Genomic DNA, 21824 nt, shown 5'->3' on the forward strand with positions numbered 1-21824 from the left:
GGTCTCATCGCTGCTTTATTTACAGTGCTACCTCAGTGGAACACAGTGCCGCCTCAGTGGAACATATTGTCGCCTCAGTGGAACACATTGCCAATTTATTTATTTATTTGATTTGTGTTTTACAGCGTACTGAAGAATATTTCACTGATCAGACGGTGACCAGCATTATGGCGGAAAGAAACTGAGAAGAGCCTGGGTAAAAGCCACGACCATGCGCAGGTTGCTGGCAGATCTTCACACCATAATTCCAAAGACACCACCCACAGCACACCTGCCTACCCACCAACATAAATTATAAATGAATGCACATCCATATATATGCGTTTCATACTGTACATTTTATTCATCACAAAACACACAGTGTGTGTTTATAGGCCAAACCAAGTGGGTAAAATAATAGATTCCTCAACACTGTACAAAATTGAATGTGAGTGAACAACTGCCATGGCATGGGTCGTACACCTGCAAATTGCATGTGCAGCCATGAGAGTGTCGGCAAGACACTAACTTGATTATGACCGGCTAAATCTCCACTGAATAATAAACTACGTGCACATTTCACGCTATGCGCTCGCCACAACACAGAAACAGTGGTAAGTGTAGCACAAAGTGAGGTTTGAACTGCAAGACACAGTCTGCTTTCCATGGCTATTAAAACGTTTTACTGGCATTTTCACTTTCTCGAATGTTCTTGCCACAAGTCACTATGGAGGGACTTACACCATTTGCAATGTAGCATTTGACTCAAACGGAAATTTAATATGGCAAACATTCTGACGCTAGATTTAGTCACAAAGGCAGAGTGAAGCTTAGCATATCGACCTGAAATTCTAAGTACAAGATCTCGCAACATTTCGACTAACAAGTAGCAAGACGGAAATGCGAATGTGGTTTACTGCCTCACTGGTCACATGATAACAGCAGAATAACATGAGCTAACAAGTTTTGAACCTAAGAGCTAACAAGTTTTGAACCTAACAACCCAATTAAAGCAATTTTCACACACATATGCTACGCTGGTTTCCTATTTCTTTAAGTGCGAGAAAGAAGTTTGAAGGCTTTCCTTAGACTGAATATTTGCATGACTGACATGAGCTCCAGAATGTGGACATTTTAAACTTCCCTGTTTTTCAATCAGCCATTTACTTTCCAAGACACCATGTTAGTACAATATGTTTCTGACTAAAAAATACAGGTTGCAAATAAATCCGCTCTTCTTGGATCTTCAATTTTCACTTTTTAACATTTGCCCTTTTAAGGTTACTTTCCACTAAATCTAGAGCCTACACCAATACCAATGAAGAAAGTTTCAGAAGCCTCTTTTGATGATTCAGTGAAGTCATTCTTTACAGCATTCTCTAAAAAACAAAAACACAGTTTAAAATATACTGCAAATACAATACTGAGAAATGAGTGTAAGCCTCACGGTCTTTTTTTCATGACAATATAATACGTCACAAACTCACAAAATGCGATGGAAATACGCTATCAGGCATCACAAACTTTTACACATTGCAATGGAAATATGCTTAAAAATAATAGCCAAGTACTAACAAAGCTTGTCTCTGTGTATTTGAACAATCCATAAGTGATTGACATGTAGGTAAAATGAAGTTTCAGGATGGAAAGCCCTTGGTAACTCAGTCCAGCAACAAATCCAACACCTCACTCTCTGTCTCGCATTCACTGGCCAAAAACTGCACATGTACAATCTGAAATGCTATGAGAGTCACACTTGTGCTCCCTGAAGTGCAAGTCTCCTACACAACATGTGCACACTTTTCCTCTTCACATTTGTAGACACTAGTAAACAGCTGCTACATAATATTCAAAAAGGCCCGCATAAAAATTAGCACACAATGTCTTTGCGGTCACTGAAGATAATCATCCAGACACTGTCCACTGTCGCTGATCATTTATTCCATGTGTAGGTACGATCATGAACTCGCTCACTCAAAAACATACAATGAAATATATATAATCAGCTTTCACTGTCAACGTATCATATAGCCGCTCTATGACAGGGAAATCCACACATAGCCTGTCAATCAACCAGAGGTCAGGAAGAGGTGGCGAAAATTCTGCGTTCAATCAAAGAGACATGTTCCTGCCTTCTATGCTGATAGTCACTGCTCTTTGGTTTTTCGATCCTTTCTTCTTTTCCTTGAAGGCCCTGATGTGTTTCTCGTAACGGGTCACTGCTTTCTTACCACCACCCTGGAAACCGACACATTTTTTCGTCAGAGCACTTCAAAAAAACGAAAAGCCAGCTTCGCCATTCTAATTGAATGGAGTTTTACGTCACACTCAATAATGTTTCACTCACCAACATCAGAAACGTGCCTGAGAAAATGCCTGGTTCAAAATTTAAGCCACACTCGATCACTGGACCTTATAGATCAAAAGCTTCTGGGCTGAGGGGACTGTGGCTGAGTGGCTAGCATGTTAGCGCAGCACAATGACTCAGGAGCCTCTCAACAATACAGTCACTGTGAGTTTAAGTTCAGCTTATGCTGGCTTTAAAATCTGTACATTAAGAAATAAACCCAAACGTTTCATGTATCCTTTAATATTTATCAATTTCCCATGTTATTTAAGGCAAACAAAATACTAATAAAAAAAATAAAGTATATATATATATCACACACTGTGCAGAAAAGTAGTTCCGTTTCTCTTTTTACTCTGACCTTTTGTACAACCTCTTCCACATTCCAGCGTGGCCTGACAACGTAGTCCTTATGAGATGGGTTAGGGACCCGTGCTCTGTAGATCCAGCCGGGGTCTCCTGGACGCAGAGCCCTACAACATCATAACATCACAGTAGTATAGATCACACATGAACAGGGGACCAAAGGAGAACAAATAGGGGACCAAAGGACAGCTATAGAAGAGTTCTATGACCTACTTCTGGCAGCCATATTGGAGTACTGTGGCCACATACCACAGGACTCCAATATGGCCGACTGGATATTGTTCTGTGAGGGTGTCCTGTACAAACAGGAGTTTCTCTACACTGGACATATACTATTCACTGTTAAAAAAAATCTCTAAATATTTAAAGAGACTGCAGTGTGATTTATCAAACCATCAAACTGTCGAAGATTGTCCTGACAAAAAATTAAAGTGCTGCATACATGTAAGGTGAAAAGAGTTTGAAATTCCTGCAAAGAAGTCTGACACGTCTGATTTATACCTTATTACTGGATGGCTTTAAATTTGCCAAATTCTATGGGAAAACAATATGTCTTAATTCAATATTTACACTAAAGGTTCGCATGTCCTTATTAAAACTTGGTCACTTGTAGACGTACTAGATGACCATGCTAACTCTGTGTAGATTAGGCTTACTTACTTCTCTTCTCCTGCCAGAGCTTTGTCTATGTCTCTCCTGGGAGTCTGGGAGCCGTCAGAGCTGGGGACAACAAAACAAAATGTCACACTGATTGTGTATCACCACATACATATGTCTCTTCTGGCAACTATCTGAGCTGGAGACAACAAAACAAAATGTCACTGATTGTGTATCACCACATACATGTCTCTTCTGGCAACTATCCGAGCTGGGGACAACAATGCAAAATGTCACAATGATTGTTTATCACAACATACATATGTCTCTTCTGGCAACTATCCGAGCTGGGTACAACAAAACAAAATGTCACAATGATTGTGTATCACAACATACATATGTCTCTTCTGGCAACAATCCGAGCTGGAGACAACAAAACAAAATGTCACACTGATTGTGTATCACAACATACATATGTCTCTTCTGGCAACTATCCGAGCTGGGTACAACAAAACAAAATGTCACAATGATTGTGTATCACAACATACATATGTCTCTTCTGGCAACTATCTGAGCTGGGTACAACAAAACAAAATGTCACACTGATTGTGTATCACCACATACATATGTCTCTTCTGGCAACTATCTGAGCTGGAGACAACAAAACAAAATGTCACTGATTGTGTATCACCACATACATGTCTCTTCTAGCAACTGTCTGAGCTGGGTACAACAAAACAAAATGTCACAATGATTGTGTATCACAACATATATATATGTCTCTTCTGGCAACTATCCGAGCTGGGGACAACAAAACAAAATGTCACACTGATTGTGTATCACAACATACATATGTCTCTTCTGACAACTATCCCAGCTGGGGACAACAAAACAAAATGATTTCTACAAATGGCATGAAACTACATTATTCATTAAACAAGTCGAATTCAAGTTATCATGATGACAGACTGCATCTGCTTTACAAGGTTCTTAACAATTCATAAGGTGATATACATCATAGTCATATTCGGTCGGAGGTCTCTTAATAAAATTCCAGAGATGTTCACAGTTAACTTGAAAACAGCTTCTGTATCCTTCAAATTCTACCTGGTTTCTCTCCGACTAGTGTCAATGCGTGATGAAATATTCTCGAACCCTGCATACATATCCATCCCAGTAAATACCTGGGACTGCTTGCACAAAGGGATCATAAGCTTGCACAAAGGGATCATAAGCTTGCACAAAGGGATCATAAGCTTGCACAAAGGGATCATAAGCTTAAGCTGATTGTAAATCACTAAGATCATTATCCAAAGCTTGATTTACAATTAACACCCTCGTGCACAAAGGGATTGCATAATAGTACAAGCTACAATAGTCCTACAAGTAACTTACAGTCAGACATTACAATCAGGTTTAGGGGCCTCCGTGGCTCAGTTGGTTAGCGTGCTAGCCCAGCGTAATGACCCAGGAGCCTCTCACCAATGCGGTCGCTGTGAGTTCAAGTCCAGCTGGTGCTGGTTTCCTCTCCGGCCGTATGTGGGAAGATCTGACAGGAACCTGCGGATGGCTGTGGGTTTCCCCTGGGCTCTGTCTGGTTTCCTCCCACCATAATGCTGGCCACCATCGTATAAGTGAAATATTCTTGAATATGGCGTAAAACACCAATCAAATAAATAAAATAAATACAATCGTGTTTACCCTGTTGTAAATACATATATTTACTATCGCCCCTAAATTAACGCAGCTACAATCTCTTTGTGCAAAAACACTTAGTAAATGAACAACTGTTATCGCTTACCTCAGCCGCCTCTTCTTAGGCAACTGTTCATAATCTCTCTGCTGACGTTCTTCTCTGCTCAAATTCTTGAAATTTGACGTCAGGTTAAATATTGGCCTTGACCATTCATCTAAAAAAGAAAAGGTGAAAATGAATTACCTGACATATAGTAAATTAATTACAAGGACTATTGTATGGAGGGATTCAAAAGAAATTCCTTCCCTCATCATAGATCATCAAAAAGACTTTGGTACATTTGCATTTCGTTCCTAACTTGGCTTGGGATTTCACTTTCTTTTCTAGAACAAATTTGAAAGAAAGAAAGAAATAAATACCATGACAATACGGTGACATGGCAGACTTTTCACAAAACGTTTTTCAAAGAATGTTTCTGATTAAAACACGAGTTTTCAGAGCCCCAAGATACACCAGTCATGATAGAGAGAATAATAGATGATGTCCTCATCTCTGATGATTGAAATACACAAATGAGGCCTTTTTAAACCCGTCGAAAGAGTTCAGGTGTTCAGAATTTTGGGATCAGAATGAAAAAGGCTGATAGTTTTGCGAATCAAAAGGGCACCAAAATACTCATGTAGATTAACCTTTGACAGGGTCACCTGATTTCAAATTCTAAAATGAAACAGTTCTTCAAATATGGTTTTAAAATGAAAAACTCATACCTCTTAAAAAGTAGTATAGCTCTGTCAATGTTAAAAAACTTAAAACGTTTAAAATTTCAATGTTTTGTTTTAACAGGTTTCACCTCTTGTGGTGGTTACAAGAAGTTTTTAACAGTGAAGTGATTGAGTAGATGTATGTATCACGGTAACGCCACAGAGATGACTGGACAGACAGGATGAGTGCCGTAACACAATATAAACTGTGATACTGTTATATAAAAGAGCTGCCACATGGAGGCCCGAGTAGGATCTTACTGATGAGTTTGCCGGCTCTCTCCTTGTTTTCCCTGGTCTCTTTAGGGTGTTTGTACAGGTACATGACGGCTTTACCAATGCCACTGGACTTGAGGGTGTCGGAGCTCATCGGAGGGAACTGGGAAGAAGAGATACAAACAACATAATCATTGAAGTCAGGACCTACTCAGTCGGGATGATCTTTCCTTTATTTATTTCACTGCTCTGGCTGCTGCTCTCTGTCTGGTTTCCTCCAGGCTTTACTCTCTGCCTGGGACCCGTTTCACAAAGTACACGTTGAGTAAAGTCCACATATCTTCCTTAGCAACCAGTATGCATTACGTCGTTATGGTAGTTACTGGGGCGCAGCGCTACATGCGCTTTGAGAAATGGCGCCCTGTTTTTTTCCAGGTTGTCTGGTTTCCTCCATACCTTGTCTGGTTTCCTTTAGGTTATGTAGTTTCCTCCAGACTCTGGTTTCCTCCAGACTCTGGTTTCCTCCATTTGTAAACCTCACCCTTCATATCAGTGAAGCATTGGTAGATATGATAGGAAGCACCAATCAAATACATAAACGTAATGATATATATAACACTTTATGATTTCACAAGAAGGATTAGAATCAGTTAGGATTTCTCAATCATAACACTCTACACAGGTAATTGGAAACAATTCAATAACAAATCCAGCGCACTGCAATTATTTTTCCCTTGCCCAAACATATTTCTGAACAGCTTACTTCTGACAAGAACTTGAGCATGGTGTCCCGGATCTGTACGTGGGGAAGACTTCTGTCTGGCAAGGGAGCTAACCACTCCTGAAAACAGAAAAAATGACAAATGAAACTTGAGTGAGTGAGTGCGTTCATGGGGTTTAACATCATACTCAACAATTTTTCAGTCGTATGATGACGAAGGAACCCTTAGGGCATATGTAGTGTGCTTCCTTGTAGCAGGACGGATTTCCACCGCTCTTTTATCTAGTTCTACTACACTGAGACGATTTACCAAAGGTAAGTAAGGTGCCCCGCTCGAGCCATTATACTGATACGGGTCAAGCAGTCGTTACACTATCACCTCCATGGTGAACAAATGAAACTTGAAGAGTTATTTTCAGTTTAAAATAGGATGAGTCTAAGTTACACATTCAAGCTGTACAGGCCTAAGAAGTTGTCTGTTGGTGTGGATAGCACATGTAGCCAATCTTTGTTGTTTACATATATGATGAAGTGTCACATTGAAATACGTGTCCAAGGGCTGTTCTAAAATACAGTGTCACTTGCCATGTTTAAAGATGTTTCCAAGGTCAAACTAAAATACTGTAGAATTAGCAACAGCAACAAGTTACCACCTGTTTTCTTTTGCTTAGCTCAAGTAAGACCTGCCCTTAAAAGAAAAGACAACAAATAATACAGCCTCAATTATTTCGTCAGAAAGGTGGAATTAGGCCTAGATGGACACAGCCACCGTGTTCGGACGTGCCCAGTAACATGATGTTGCCTCACTCATACCTCACGTTCATATGGCTAAAAGGCCAAACACTGTCCACGTGATGTCCGTTAGTTTACAGAGGAATTTTCACAAACCATTAAAGCAAACACTGAAAGTTTTGTACAATGTACTTACCGTAATAGCATTTAATACTCCGCAATCCAGGAATGCAATATGAAGGTCAGCTCTGTAAAGTGGGGGAGAAAAACATAGTTGTGCATGTGTTAAATGAGGCAAATAGATTCCATATAGAAGAGAATGGATGAATGGTTTCTGTTTAATGCCACAATGGCATTATTTCAGGAACACCAAGGCTAAATTCAGGTCCACAAAAGACACGCATGAGAGCTCTGGTTCAGCCAAATTCAGCTCCACACATGTGAGAGCTCTGGTTCAGCCAAATGCAGCTCCACAAAAAACACATGTGAGAGCTCTGGTTTAGCCAAATTCAGCTCCACCAAAAACACATGAGAGAGCTCTGGTTCAGCCAAATTCAGCTCCACACACGTGAGAGCTCTGGTTCATCCAAATGCAGCTCCACAAAAAACACATGTGAGAGCTTTGGTTCAGCCAAAGTCAGCTCCACCAAAAACACATGTGAGAGCTCTGGTTCAGCCAAATACAGCTCCACAAAAAAACACATGTGGGAGCTCTGGTTTAGCCAAATTCACCAAACAGTAAATGGCTGTTTGGTTTCCATGGCAATCAAAATGAAACAGTAGAAAGTGATAGATGAGTTGGTCTCACCGATATTTATCTACAGGTACTGCTACAGCTTTAACTGAGTAAATTACACAGTTTGCAAATCTCGTACCACTCAAATTAAGACAAAGAGTTTTATGTCCACATAAGCTAAACTTATATTCCCCATGTACATACTTCATCCTTGTCAAACTTTGAAGCCATCAGGAAAACATACAAAACCTACTTTTTAAGTTGTGACTGAACAGCTGGTAGATATTTCATTTTCTTTGTGGCAGCCATTTTTTTCTCATTGGCAGTCCTGTCCTCCTGAAATCAATTAAGAAAATCAAACTAAATTTGCATAAATGTCATAAAATCTTTCCTTTACTGTTTTAGTAATTCTGCATTTAACATTCAGGGAGTGAAATTTTTATACCAACAATAGGAAGAAAGATCAAATATGATGTGCCTTACATTTTCAAACTGTACTTTCCTGGAAAAAAAAAACTGAGCATTAACATGTGTAAATGCAAATTTATTCTTACCTCGGCAGCTGTTTTCATCTTGTTAATCATATCAGCAATCAAATCATCATTGTCGTTGATGATATCCACATCACGTCGCTTCCGTCGATATTTCTGACTTTCTTCTTTCTTTCTCATCATCATTATCTCAAAATCTGATACAAAATCCCTGTAAAGAAACATTTATTGATGACCAAATATCTTGTATTCTTTAACAAATAACACTATGGACATGCCCATTCCTCAAGACAATTTTGTTTCATTGGTGAGGTGGAGTGAAGCAAACACCAGGAGTGAAGCAGACACTGGGAGTGAAGCAGACACTGGGAGTGAAGCAGACACTGGGAGTGAAGCAGAAACCAGGAGTGAAGCAGACACCAGGAGTGAAGCAGACACCAGGAATGAAGCAGAGACCAGGAATGAAGCAGACACCGGGAGTGAAGCAGACACTGGGAGTGAAGCAGACACTGTGGGTGAAGCAGACAAACAGGGTGAAGCAGACACCGAACACCAGGAGTGAAGCAGACACCGAACACCAGGAGTGAAGCAGACACCGGGAGTGAAGCTGACACGAGGAGTGAAGCAGATACCGGGAGTGAAGCAGACACAGACACCAGGAGTGAAGCAGACACCAGGAGTGAAACAGACACCGGGTGTGAAGCAGACACCCCAAGAGTGCAGCAGACTGTGGGTGAAGCAGACAAACGGGGTGAAGCAGACAAACGGGGTGAAGCAGACACTGGGCATGAAGCCAACACCAGGAGTGAAGGAGACACCAGGAATGAAGGAGACACCAGGAATGAAGCAGACACAGGACACCAGGAGTGAAGCAGACACCAGAAGTGAAGCAGACACTGGGCATGAAACAGACACTTGGCGTGAAGCAGACACCAGGAGTGAAGCAGACATTGGGAGAGAAGCAGACACTGGGAGTGTAGCAGACAAAGGGAGTGAAGCAGACACCAGAAGTGAAGCACACACCAGAAGTGAAGCAGACACCCAGAGTGAAGAAGACACCGGGAGTGAAGCAGACACAGGGAGTGTAGCAGACACTGGGAGTGAAGCAGACACTGGGCAACAGAGCAGGTATTAGCTTCATATAACAACACTGTCCTGAACATCGTTTATTTTCTTCAGAGTGATGCTTAACTTTGTTTGCTATTATGTTAGAATAGCAGAAATAATTAACTTTCACAAAAGATCAGCTTGTCCATGTGCATGTTACTCAAGTGTTATTCAAATCTGTAATTAAATACCTAAAATTTATAGTATGAGTCACATCATACCTTTTTTCAAACTATGGGATCATTTTAACCACAAAAATTGTACAGGTACAAGTATGATGTTTACTGAAAGGCAATAGTTTGAGCTATTCTTGGTATATACAGAAAATCTCATCTGGTTAGGAAATATGGATCTATCACTGAAAATCTCCCGTATGGCCCATTCTGAAAATCTCCCGTATATCCCATTCTGAAAATCTCCCGTATAGCCCATTCTGAAAATCTCCCGTATGGCCCATTCTGAAAATCTCCCGTATAGCCCCTTCTGAAAATCTCCCGTATGGCCTATTCTGAAAATTTCCCATTTGGCCTATTCTGAAAATTTCCCATCTGGACTATTATAAAAATCTCTGGTATGGCCTATTCTGAAAATCTCCGGTATGGCCTATTCTGAATATCTCTGGTATTGCCTATTTAAATCAGCCCTTAACCACTGGAAATCATCACAGCAGTGTTATATCCATTTTAATCCAATTTGGCTGGAAACCATGGCTGGAAACCATGAAACTCCTTAAATACCTGGCTTATACCTTTAGCTGTGCTACAGAGCACTATAGATCAAATATAACTTTGTACCATTATTATTGACCACTGTCAGCGCTCTGCCAGCCATGGGACAGCGTAAGGATGAAGTATTCTTACTGAAATATCATAGGGGCTCAAGGCTTTAAGTATAGTTGTATAAATTTATCAGTTTACTGGCTTTATATACAATTTCATTATTTTTTTCTACCAGCTCAAAAATCTGCTTAGGATTAGTACATCATGAACAGACCAAACCAATACTAACCCCAAAATCCTCAAAAAATTAATAGAAATTTAGATGCAATTTAGAACATATGTTTTAAAATTTTGAACACTAAATTGTACTGTTCAGGTAAGGGCACATATGAACATTTGCAGGGATGGTGAATAAACTGTCTAGATCAGACAACATTCCACGACGTCAAATGTTGCAATACGTCACAATCTAAAAAGTATACTTTTTTCAAGGGTTTAGGGTCAATGTTCCAAAATACTTCAAACTTATGTGGAATATCTAGTCTACGCAACAGGCCAGGTTACATACTCTTTCATCTCGTCATCGTCTGACATTGCTGCTGGTGCATCCCCTGCGCCTTCAGCACCCTGACTCTGGGTCGGGACCTCCTCCTCTGGAGCCCCCTCACCCTGATCACCAGTGGGGGGTCCCTCACCACCCTCATCATCATCATCATCATCAGACACCACGGCTGAAACAGATCCCCACACAGGTAACAATTAACAATTTCATGTTTTTTATTCCTTAGAAAATTTTAACAGGTTTTTTTTATTCCTTTATTTTTTTCTTCACAAGTCTGGGTGGGAAGAATGGCCAGGCTGAAGAAAAACACCCCCCCGTCGGCAAATTCCTGACATAAACCATGACTACCAAGGTCAAGGTCAAACCAGGGAGAGCTGAATTTGAAACACCATGATTTCGTTTATCCTAAGGCTATCTGCTGAATGAGTAATACAACAAAATTTCAATCTGCCCTAAGTGACATTACAGGGCATCAGCTCTCTTCATTTATTTGATTTGAATTTTACTTCGTACTCAAGAATATTTCACTTACATGTACAGGATGGTGACCAGAATTGGAAGCCAGGGTGCGGAAACCCACAACCATCTGCAGGTTGCTGACAGACCTTCCCCCACAAGACTGCAGAGGAAGCTAGCAAGAGCTGCAGTTGTCTTGAGCTCCATGTGGAAAAGTTATCGGTTATAATTAAAGTGTATCAATACAGAAATACTCGGTGACTTTTTACAGATGTTCAAGTGGAGTCTCAAAACATGAATTCAATGTGAAAATGAAAACCACATTTAAATCAAGTCACCTGTTTTCTTCTTTTCCTTCTTCTTGACTGGAGCCTCAACATCAGCCACGCCAAAACCCTTAAATTGTCAAACAAGTTTGGTTCAATGTCTGACCAATACAACCAATTCTTTCAACAAAATTCATCATATAATAAATTTTTTTATTGATGTGATTGGTGTTTTATGCCGTACTCAAGAATATTTCACTTACATGATGGCAGCCAGCATTATGAAGGGAGGAAACCTGGCTGAGCCTGGGGGACACCCAGGACCATCCGCAGGTTGCTAGCAGACCTTCCCAGGTAACTCACAACAAAGTCTCATGCTTATAGATAAATGGACTATAAACCAGCGGCTTAGGGAAACACAAAAAACAACTCTGTATGTACAAAGATATGACAAAATTATATATTACATATCACACAGTATCACTTTGATTTAAATCCATTCTCAGAAGTCCCAGAAATCCCACAAACCTTGTCTAGCTCAAAAAGATTATAGTTCGTACATCCATCTGCCGGTTGCTGGCAGACCTTCCCACTTACGACCAGAGAGGAAGCCAGCATGAGCTGGAACGCTGCTGGAGAGGGTTTTAAATTGCATGGTGCTATGTAGGGACCTTTCTGTTCAGCACAGTACAGTGACCTTATTAAGTCTTTCACAGTACCATGCTGTGATTTCAATGTATTATGCTGTGAATTCACTGTATTATTCTGTGATCTTACTGTAGTGTGCTGTGATCTTACAGTAGTGTGCTGTGATCTTACAGTACTATGCTTTTACAGCACTGTGCTGTGATTTTACAGCACTATGCTGTGATCTTAAAGTACTGTGCTGCGATTTTACAGTACTATGATGTGATCTTACAGAAATGTGCTGTGATTTTACAGTACCATGCTTTGATCTTACAGACCACTGCTGTGGTTTTACAGTACCATGCTGTGACCTTACGGTACCATGCCGTAATCTTACAGTGGCATCCTAAGTCTTTGTGATCTAGCCACACAAGTTCTCTTTTTTATTTTTTTTTCATAATAATTTTACCTCAAATTCTTCATCTTCGTCACTTGATCCAAAGATATCAGCAATCAATCCTCCAACAGCAGACCTGGATGCAGAGTAGCAGTTTAGAGTTTACAACACAAATGAATGATTATGACTTACAGCCACTTCTTCTTCACTTCAGTAGTCTGGACCGTATGATGACTTATTGGTGCCTCACTGAAATGCCATGCCAAGACACCTCACTCGACACGACATCTACACACCCAGTCACAAAATACAGACACTGAGCTGACCTGTACATAGACTATTTCTCTTCTGTAAGCTCAATGGTATCAAGGTGGTCAAAGGTTCAAATAAAAGCCATGGAGGATGTAGCTCTGACTTCTCACATTAATCACTCAAAACTTTCAGATGCTGAATAAAGTTACAAGAGGGTTTGCCTAGGCAAGTTTTGACATTTTTTTTTGACAGGTGATGATTTGGTGATTCAGTGTATACCAAATATTACGACAAGCCTCAGTTTGTAAAGCAAAGTGCAATTTCCTGCATGGTGGCACATGCATTCTGCACCTAGCTCTATGCTTATTAGAGGACGTGTAACTTGGGCTGGTGTGGCAGATATGCTACGATTCTGTTGAGAGTGCTCAATTCCTGTTCAAAACTTCTGTAACTTGTTATTTACACATTTATTTCATCCAAACACAACGCAGGATTAACCTACCCTTTGTCACTGTCTTCATCATCATCACTGTACATATTTGCATCATCAGCTGAGAAAAATGAAACGAAAAACATTCTAAAACAGGTTAAAATAAGAAAAAAAAATATCTGCATATGGTAGATAACATAAAATTTGGGCAAATACATCTGATAAAATATTACATATTAGCTGAAAGTTATAGTTTTGCGATAGGATATCATCATATCTTCCACACAAACCTTAAAACACCTTTCTATGATCAACAGAACCCTCGGAATCAGGTGAAATGTGCAACTTTCTAGTCAAGGGCAACAAGAAAGGAAAGAAATTTCACACCATCAAATCATCACAATTCACCAGTGTTATTCTGGGTCATCTATGGCCAGAATGCGGGTGTTATAAGAGTTGGGGGCCAGAGATTGAATGTGGACAAAATTTAACAAGTTACCATCATTTCTAACTTGGTGCTGGATGCAGTGCTCAAGAATATTTGACTTATACGCCCATGGCAGTCAAGCTTCATTGATGAAAGACACCCGTGCACTCAGAATAAACCATAGGCCTTTTGGCAAGTGACTGACAAACTTTAAAATGTTTGAGCAGCTTTTGTTTGCAAAGCAATTGCTTGTTTTCATTATTTCTACTGAAATGAGAGGTTTACCTTTTTCTGCTGTCTTATTTTCTGGCTGTTCATTGTCACTGTCAACATCTGAGTGTGATGCATCCCTGAAAACATACAATCACAGAGATTAGACGTGTAAGAATTCATTTATTTATTTATCTGATAATTGTTTAATCATCTTTCTCAAGAATTTTTCACTCATACCGTGGCTGTCTGTTTTACGGTTGGAGGAAACTGGTTTGAACTTTTGGCAAGATACTGATGAACTTACCAACATGTTACATGCAGAAAATGCCTGACATGCACTCCAAATTGACAGAAGACAAGTGGTTTTTAACATGCAAATGACAGGATGAGCTGCATTGGCTACTTCACCTGGGCACAGGTGTTCAAAACTGTTTAAAGACTTAATGCCAGATTTATTCTGATGTCAAGTCCTTCAATTTTGTACTTAGCCCAAAAATAACTGTATAACAGTATACTAGATATGACTGAATGAATGCTTGGGTTTTAATGTCATGCTTAAAAAGATTCAGTCATATGATGACAAAGTGTCAATAAGTGTGTGTACATATACTGTGTCTTCTTGTATCAGGGGGAGTCCATGTCGCCAAAGTGCTGCCACCACTGAAGTATCATGCCAAAGACACCAGGCATGACATACCACCCAATTACATTATACTGACACACCTCTCAGTACTGAGGTTGCAACAAGTACCAAGTCTTTGGAATGATGCGACCAGGTTTGATCAGTGGTCTTCTGGCTTCTATATTAAATATGAACTAAATAGGCTTTCCATATACCATGTATACTTTGATTTTGGACAAGTGCATTGGCTGCTCAATTTGGATAAAATCTTAAATGTAAAATATGACTTAGCATCACTCTTAGCTCACTTTCGAAAAAACTAGGCCCAGGAGTAAAGGTCCAAACACACATCTGGAGGGAAAGAGGGTGGATCATTTTAAATTATCTCTGTCACAAAGTCTCAAACACATGAGTGCACACACATACATGAGGCATGAAAACAACCCAGTAAAGCTTAAATGAAATATTACAATCTCAAATTTCAAACCAGAAGTCTTAACTACAACTATTAGTGACTGTAACTCTACTACTGCACTATTGGTGTAATAAAACACTACACATGTGAGTGACTATAAATCAACTACTGCACTATTGGTGTAATAAAACACTTCATGTATGAGTGACTACAACTCAACTACTGCACTATTGGTGTAATAAAATACTACATGTATGAGAGTATAACTCAACTACTGCACTATTGGTGTAATAAAACACTTCATGTATGAGTGACTATAACTCAACTACTGCACTATTGGTGTAATAAAACACTACATGTATGAGTGACTATAACCAAACTACTGCACTATTGGTGTAATAAAACACTAAATGTATGAGCGACTAAACTCAACTACTGCACTACTGGTGTAATAAAACACTACACGTATGAGCGACTATAACTCAACTACTGCACTATTGGTGTAATAAAACACTACACGTATGAGTGACTAAAACCCAACTACTGCACTATTGGTGTAACAAAACACGACAGGTATGATGGTCCTGTTAAATTGAAAGTTGCTGTCATATGCAAAAAGGTTGAGGAAATAGGGTAATGCCAAAAACCAATGTGCCAGGACCGTGGCTTGCTTTCAGTAGAGTAGTACCAGAAGTCCATTACCTAAAAGTATACAACTTCCCTATGGCTAGTCTTCAAGGCACAGTACACGTCTGTTGAAGCTCGAGCTACCTGGTGGAGAAATATGCCAACCTCTTGGGTGGAAATTGTGAAATGAATCCTAGGAAATCTAATTGTATACGACTGCTACAAGAACTGGCCACACCTTGAAACCAAAAGTTTGTATTTAAAAACTACGATTTTGATAAATCATTGTTGGTATGAAGTTATATACCCATCAACTATTTTTATACTTCCAAGCAACTCTAAAACAATTACTATCAAAGACGTTGTTGTCCTTTTATAAAACCCTCCTTTGTCGTAATTTTTTGGGCCTATTTCAACACAAATGAGTTTGGATCCAATCATGCATCATCCGTTTCTCAAAAATTAGCGGCGTAATAGAGAGAAAAAAAAATACATGTCTGCGCAGATACATCACATTTGTTAGAGATGGAGGAAAAGTGTAAAGTGCCACGGAGACTAGCTAGAGGGAAGTTGCTTACTTCTAGACAATGGACTTCTGGTAGTACACACATGAATACCCTGTACATGTTCCTCATTTACCCTGGAGCATGTCTGTTAGTCATACTCATGTGTGTACATTACAACGCCAGAACTATAGCTTTGAAATTAGTAGCATGCATCAAGAAGGTCAATATTTTCTGCGGACAGTCACATCTCTTGTCTACCTACATTTTGTAATAGCTTGGACTTGGTTCAGAGTTGGAGTGATAAAACAAACTATGTCTGATCTACAGTCAGGTAGCCTCTTATACTGACTTGGTAGATCTGACACTGAGAGCTTCATGCACAAAGACATGAATTTACTAAACTCAACTGATAACTACATGCAGGGGAAGCTATTTATAAACCTTGATGTAATTCCAGAGTGACAGCATTAGAATACCATGGCCTAGTACAGCAGAATACATCAATTATCACCCTCACTTATAACTCCACCCCACCCCCCAACCACACACACCTCCAAGCTGGATGGTTGATTAAATATCAACCCTGCATTTCACCAACCTCTTCTCTCTTACTCAAGCACTCATTCTTTAGTCACAGTAATGCATGTGTGCACATCCTTCGTGTAAAACTACATGATTTAATTTCCGCCTCCCACAATACCACACTCAAGACAACACTGTACTGACAGACTGTTATGTACACCCGATCCCATGTTAATAAGGTCATCCTGAGATGACAAACTAGGAATAAAGCTACAAAGAAGTTTTCTTTCACATTGTTGCATTCTTTGTCTTTACTGGTATACATGTATCCAATTGTTACTGGAAATATATGTATGTGTTCTTATAGGTATCCTGTATAAAAAAAAAAAAGCAAAATGTACAAACAAGTTAACAACTATTTGAAAACCAAGTCTGACAACCAAGAACATTTACAAACCTCTCAGTTGATTTTCCATCCTCTACTGTGTCTTTGGAGCCTGCGCCAGCAGCCTGCACTGGTGACTTCGACCCAGATTTAGACCTTCGACCTGGTGAGGCAGAGCCTGACCTTGATCTGCGACCAGGAGAGCCAGAGTTTGACTTTCGACCTGGAGAACCTGAGCGTGACCTTGACCTTCGTCCTGGAGAGCCTGAGCCTGACCTAGATCTGCGACCAGGGGAGCCAGATCCTGACCTTGACCTTTGTCGTGGAGAGCCCGATCCTGACCTTGACCTTTGTCTTGGAGAGCCAGAGCCTGACCTAGATCTGCCACCTGGAGAACCAGAGCCAGACCTTCGACCTGGAGAGCCTGAGCCTGATCGTGACCTTCGGTCTGGAGAGCCTGAACCTGATCTAGATCTACGACCTGGAGAACCTGAACCGGACCTTGACCTTTGCCCTGGAGAGGCGGAACCTGACCTTGAACGTTGCCCTGGAGATCCTGAGCCTGACCTTGATCTTCGACCTGGAGACCCAGAGCCTGATCTTTGCCCAGGAGAACCTGACCCTGACCTTTGACCTGGAGAGCCTGAGCCTGACCTGGATCTGTGGCCTGGTGATCCTGACCTTGACCTATGACTTGGTGACCTTGACCCAGACCGTGACCTGCCATTTGGTGATCCTGATTTTGGGCTTTGACCCACAGACCCTGATCTATGACTGGGTGAACCTGACCTAGACCTCCTCCCAGGAGATGCAGACGGGGACTGCACTCCCTGATCAGGAGACTGCGGGGCTGACATAGGGCTGCCTACTGGTCTGTCCTCATCAGAGTTACTGCCCTTTTCATCGACATTTTGACCCTCCCTGCCATCATCACTGTCAACGCCACTATTGTTACCATCGCTGTTCCCATTCTTCTGTGTGTTCAGACCAGTTGACTGATCTACAGACATTGGCTGGAAAAATCAGTCAGATTAGATTTTTCAACACAAACATATTAAAGTGTGACACAGCTTTGTCAGTCCCTCTGCAAAATTATTCAGTAGATACATGCAGTTTGGAGTTAACTGAGTATTTGGTATTTACTGATGTAATATAAACATTAAACAATTGTTAACAACTAGCACTGTTTTAAAAGAAATGTATCTATGCATAGATCAAGTCTAAAAAGCATACCTTGCTCTTGTGAAGTTGCATTACTGATATGCATTTGAAAGTACACCGAGAAAATCGTAAGCGCTGACACCAGATACAATTAAACCAATAAGGCAGGAGTTCATTCACTACATTAATTTATAGTTTTAAATTCCCTAATACTGTGCGTCCCTTGACCTCGTAAGAATTTCTGATTGATTTATAGAGTTACCAACCACGTCACAAATATCCAGATGTGGTCGTATAGGTATCTTCTGAAATAACTATGGTTAAATAAACTGTTATTTTGTTATATATATCTTTTTAACAGTACTGGTATTCAGGTATCAGTTGTAAATACCCACCTCCTCACCATCACTGTTGTATACAGGCTCATCTTGAACAGGTGTACTCCCGCCACTACCTGTAAGAACACAGGACTTGAGATTTGAACTCATGCACACACAAGTATGTACACAGACCCAGTTCACTTTTTGTCCTATTATCTTGTCTATGCCAAGAGTCTATAATGACACTGTTTGTCTACAATCTAGTGCAGAATAGTTGTGTTTAAAATCATGTCAAATGGTCGTAAAAAGCACTATACATACACTGTACTTAAAAGGTCCTTCAGTGTCAAACCCTCTGTATCTTCAAAGGAAGGTTAAATGATGAAGATCAAGATAGACACCTGCTTTCCCAGATTGAAAGAAAATTGCAGGGTATTAAAACTGCTAGATGTATGGTTTGAAGGTTCAACAGAAAGAAAAATTTTGTCGTTTCGACTGTTGTGACTGATCAAGAAAGTACAGACAGCATCACCCATTGCTGGTCGATAGCCACAAATGATGCCATACTTTTAAAGTTCTTGATGTTACTGCAGCATAACAGCTTTACTTAGTGTACTTGATATCTGCCTGAATCAACATCACAAATGGAGTATAATCTTTTTACACCAGATTAGCATCATGTAAACTTTAAAAGATTTTATTCTTGAGGATTCTTCACATGTGATAGATGGGGTCTCCGTGGCCGAGGTGGTTAGCACTCCAGCGCGGCCCAATGACCCAGTTACCAAGGAGCCTGATGCTGGCTTCCTCTCCAGCCGTACGTGGGGAGGTCTGCTAGCAACCTGCAGAGGTCATGCCTTTTCTCGGTTTCCTACCATCATAATGCTAGTGCCTTCGTATAAATGAAATATTCTTGAGTATGGCATAAAAAAAAACCAATAAAATCTAATCAAATTCTACTTACAAGTGTTACATGTAAAATCTTTTGAGCCATCGTGTTAGTTCTGTAATGATCCATAAGGTTTCCTTCATAAATATTTCAATATTTCCACTTAGTTTCTGCTGGAACTGAAGCAGCAGTTCAATACTGTTACATTTTACAGGAGCTACATGGACACCATTTTTAGACTGCAGCCATTGTTTAGCAAGTACTTATAGAACATGGCGTGAATCAGTGTATGGTTTTCCGTTAGTTGCCCCTGTGGTTACGATACTCCGCCAGCTAAAAACTAGCAATCTGGGGCTAACCTGGCAACAACAGAATAAGCCACGGCAAGCCACCTAACTACCTCCCCCACCCCCCGCACCCTCTTCCAGTTTTACCAACATCATTCCGTACAGAAACACTTTGGACCTGTGCAGAATATACGCCAGTGCTCTCTGTTCACGGTGATCATAACAAATACATGTCCACGGAGCTCGTTTTCAGTGTTGTTGTTGTAACTACAAGCTATACCGTGCGTCATTTACCTGTCTCTCCTTCGGAATCCATGCTAAGCTCAGATCGCCCAAAAAAGGTGACTCATTGGCACATCGGACTTTGTTCTAAATCAAACACATGAAACATGCGGTCAAATAGGAAAGTACTTGATAATAGCAGTAGGATAAAAGCGTGATTCCGGAAAACAAAACGTTCATGTATGGCAAGTTCGGTAACTCTGTATAGAGTTACCAGATAAGTTACTTCCCCTTGTAATAGGCGTAGACTAGAAGATGTTTCGAGGACTAAAAACAAGTACTTTTTTTACGATTTTAACCAAAAATGGGACGAAAAAAAACAACACTATATACATGTCTATGTACAATGTAGATGTATTTTTATAGGGACAAAACGTAATGACAATTTAGTTCTCCCCATGCATTTATATAGGCTGTATTTCCGCTGTATTTACCTAGGCAGACATAAACTTTGTTTAATCTTATTTGTTGCATATATAGGCCCTGTGCCTCTAAATTAAACCCGTAGGAAATATTTTTATGGGGGTGGTGTAGCAACCTGCGGATTGTTGTGGGTTTCCCCCGGGATAATAGGCCTATGTCCAGTTTCCTCCCACTATAAAGCTGGCCGCCGTCGTATAACTGAAATGTTCTTGAGTAAGGTGTAGCCTACAACACCAATCAATGAAGTAAATAAATCAATCAAACATGGGAGCCGGGGAGATGAGGTAGACAGGCCTACGCAGGCGCACAGAGTAACAATCATCCTAGTCTTTCTAGATGGATTTAAGATTTTGACATTCATCGTAACACAGGCGATAAATATCAGGCATATTTAAAATAGAGCCTATTTACATTTGGATGAACTATTTTTGAACCTACTACTAAAGTATATAAACATATGTAATAATGCATGGGAGTGAATTGATTTACAGCATCTGCAAATTAATGATTGCATATCAACGCTGTAGAAAATCTTTCCGCTGTCTGTCGCCAGTATAAAATGTTGGTGTCTAGCTTGGTGAGACTATAACGTCATTAGAACCCCTCTCCCCTTCCAACCGTTGTATACTAGTACTTTCATCAAATCGACTTTGTTTGAAAAGGCCATAATTGTAATCTTGCCATTGATATACTTTTGTTTTCTATTTGGATGGAAACAGAGAAAATAACAATTGGAACTTACCGATTGATTGATTGATTGATTGATTGATTGATTGATTGATTGATTGGTTGATTGATTGATTGGTTGGTTGGTTGGTTGATTGATTTTGATGGCCGTGCTCAAGAATTTTTCACTTATATGATGCCGGTGAGTGTTATGGTTCGCGCGGAGAATTTCACCAAAATAACAGTTCAAACTCCTTCTTATATTTGAGATGCATGCACTGATTCCCGAAGTCAGCCGAAGTGTAGATATGTCAAAGCCCTTATGCAGCATTGGTAAACTACATGTATCTTTTAACAGAAATCCAGCCCAGTCTGGGCAAGGTACGTGCTGGCTGTTTGACAATAAGTGATCGACGGTGCCATTACATATAGGATCGTTTGCACGGTGTAGCACGTATTGAAGATCACTTGTGTTTCACCAATATACCGTGAAAGCTTGTAGGCTATAAAGTCACGAGTAGGAAAAGTCCATAAGTAACTTGCCGAAGGTTAGTGGTTTATCCCGGGTAGTCCGCTGTCAAACTCTTATAAAAGAGACTACCGGCATATACCTATAGGCCT

General features: G+C 40.2%; 1 protein-coding gene across 1 annotated transcript; it reads right to left on the reverse strand.

Moving 5' to 3' along the window:
* Window positions 1-326: 326 nt before the first annotated feature.
* On the reverse strand, window positions 327-20275 carry LOC135479423 (protein IWS1 homolog). The gene is made up of 17 exons (XM_064759250.1): window positions 20127-20275; window positions 18732-18790; window positions 17248-18188; window positions 14171-14235; window positions 13531-13579; window positions 12849-12912; window positions 11825-11882; window positions 11037-11199; window positions 8706-8853; window positions 8405-8487; window positions 7612-7663; window positions 6726-6803; window positions 6008-6125; window positions 5091-5199; window positions 3353-3412; window positions 2688-2799; window positions 327-2217 (listed from the first exon to the last, which is right to left on the reverse strand). Exons 1-17 carry the CDS (start codon window positions 20146-20148, stop codon window positions 2092-2094), a joined length of 2307 nt encoding a protein of 768 aa, XP_064615320.1. The 5' UTR covers window positions 20149-20275; the 3' UTR covers window positions 327-2091.
* Between the last annotated feature and the right edge of the window lie 1549 nt (window positions 20276-21824).

The sequence above is a fragment of the Liolophura sinensis genome, chromosome 12 (assembly GCF_032854445.1).
Source record: "Liolophura sinensis isolate JHLJ2023 chromosome 12, CUHK_Ljap_v2, whole genome shotgun sequence".
Classification (NCBI taxonomy): Eukaryota; Metazoa; Mollusca; class Polyplacophora; order Chitonida; family Chitonidae; genus Liolophura; species Liolophura sinensis.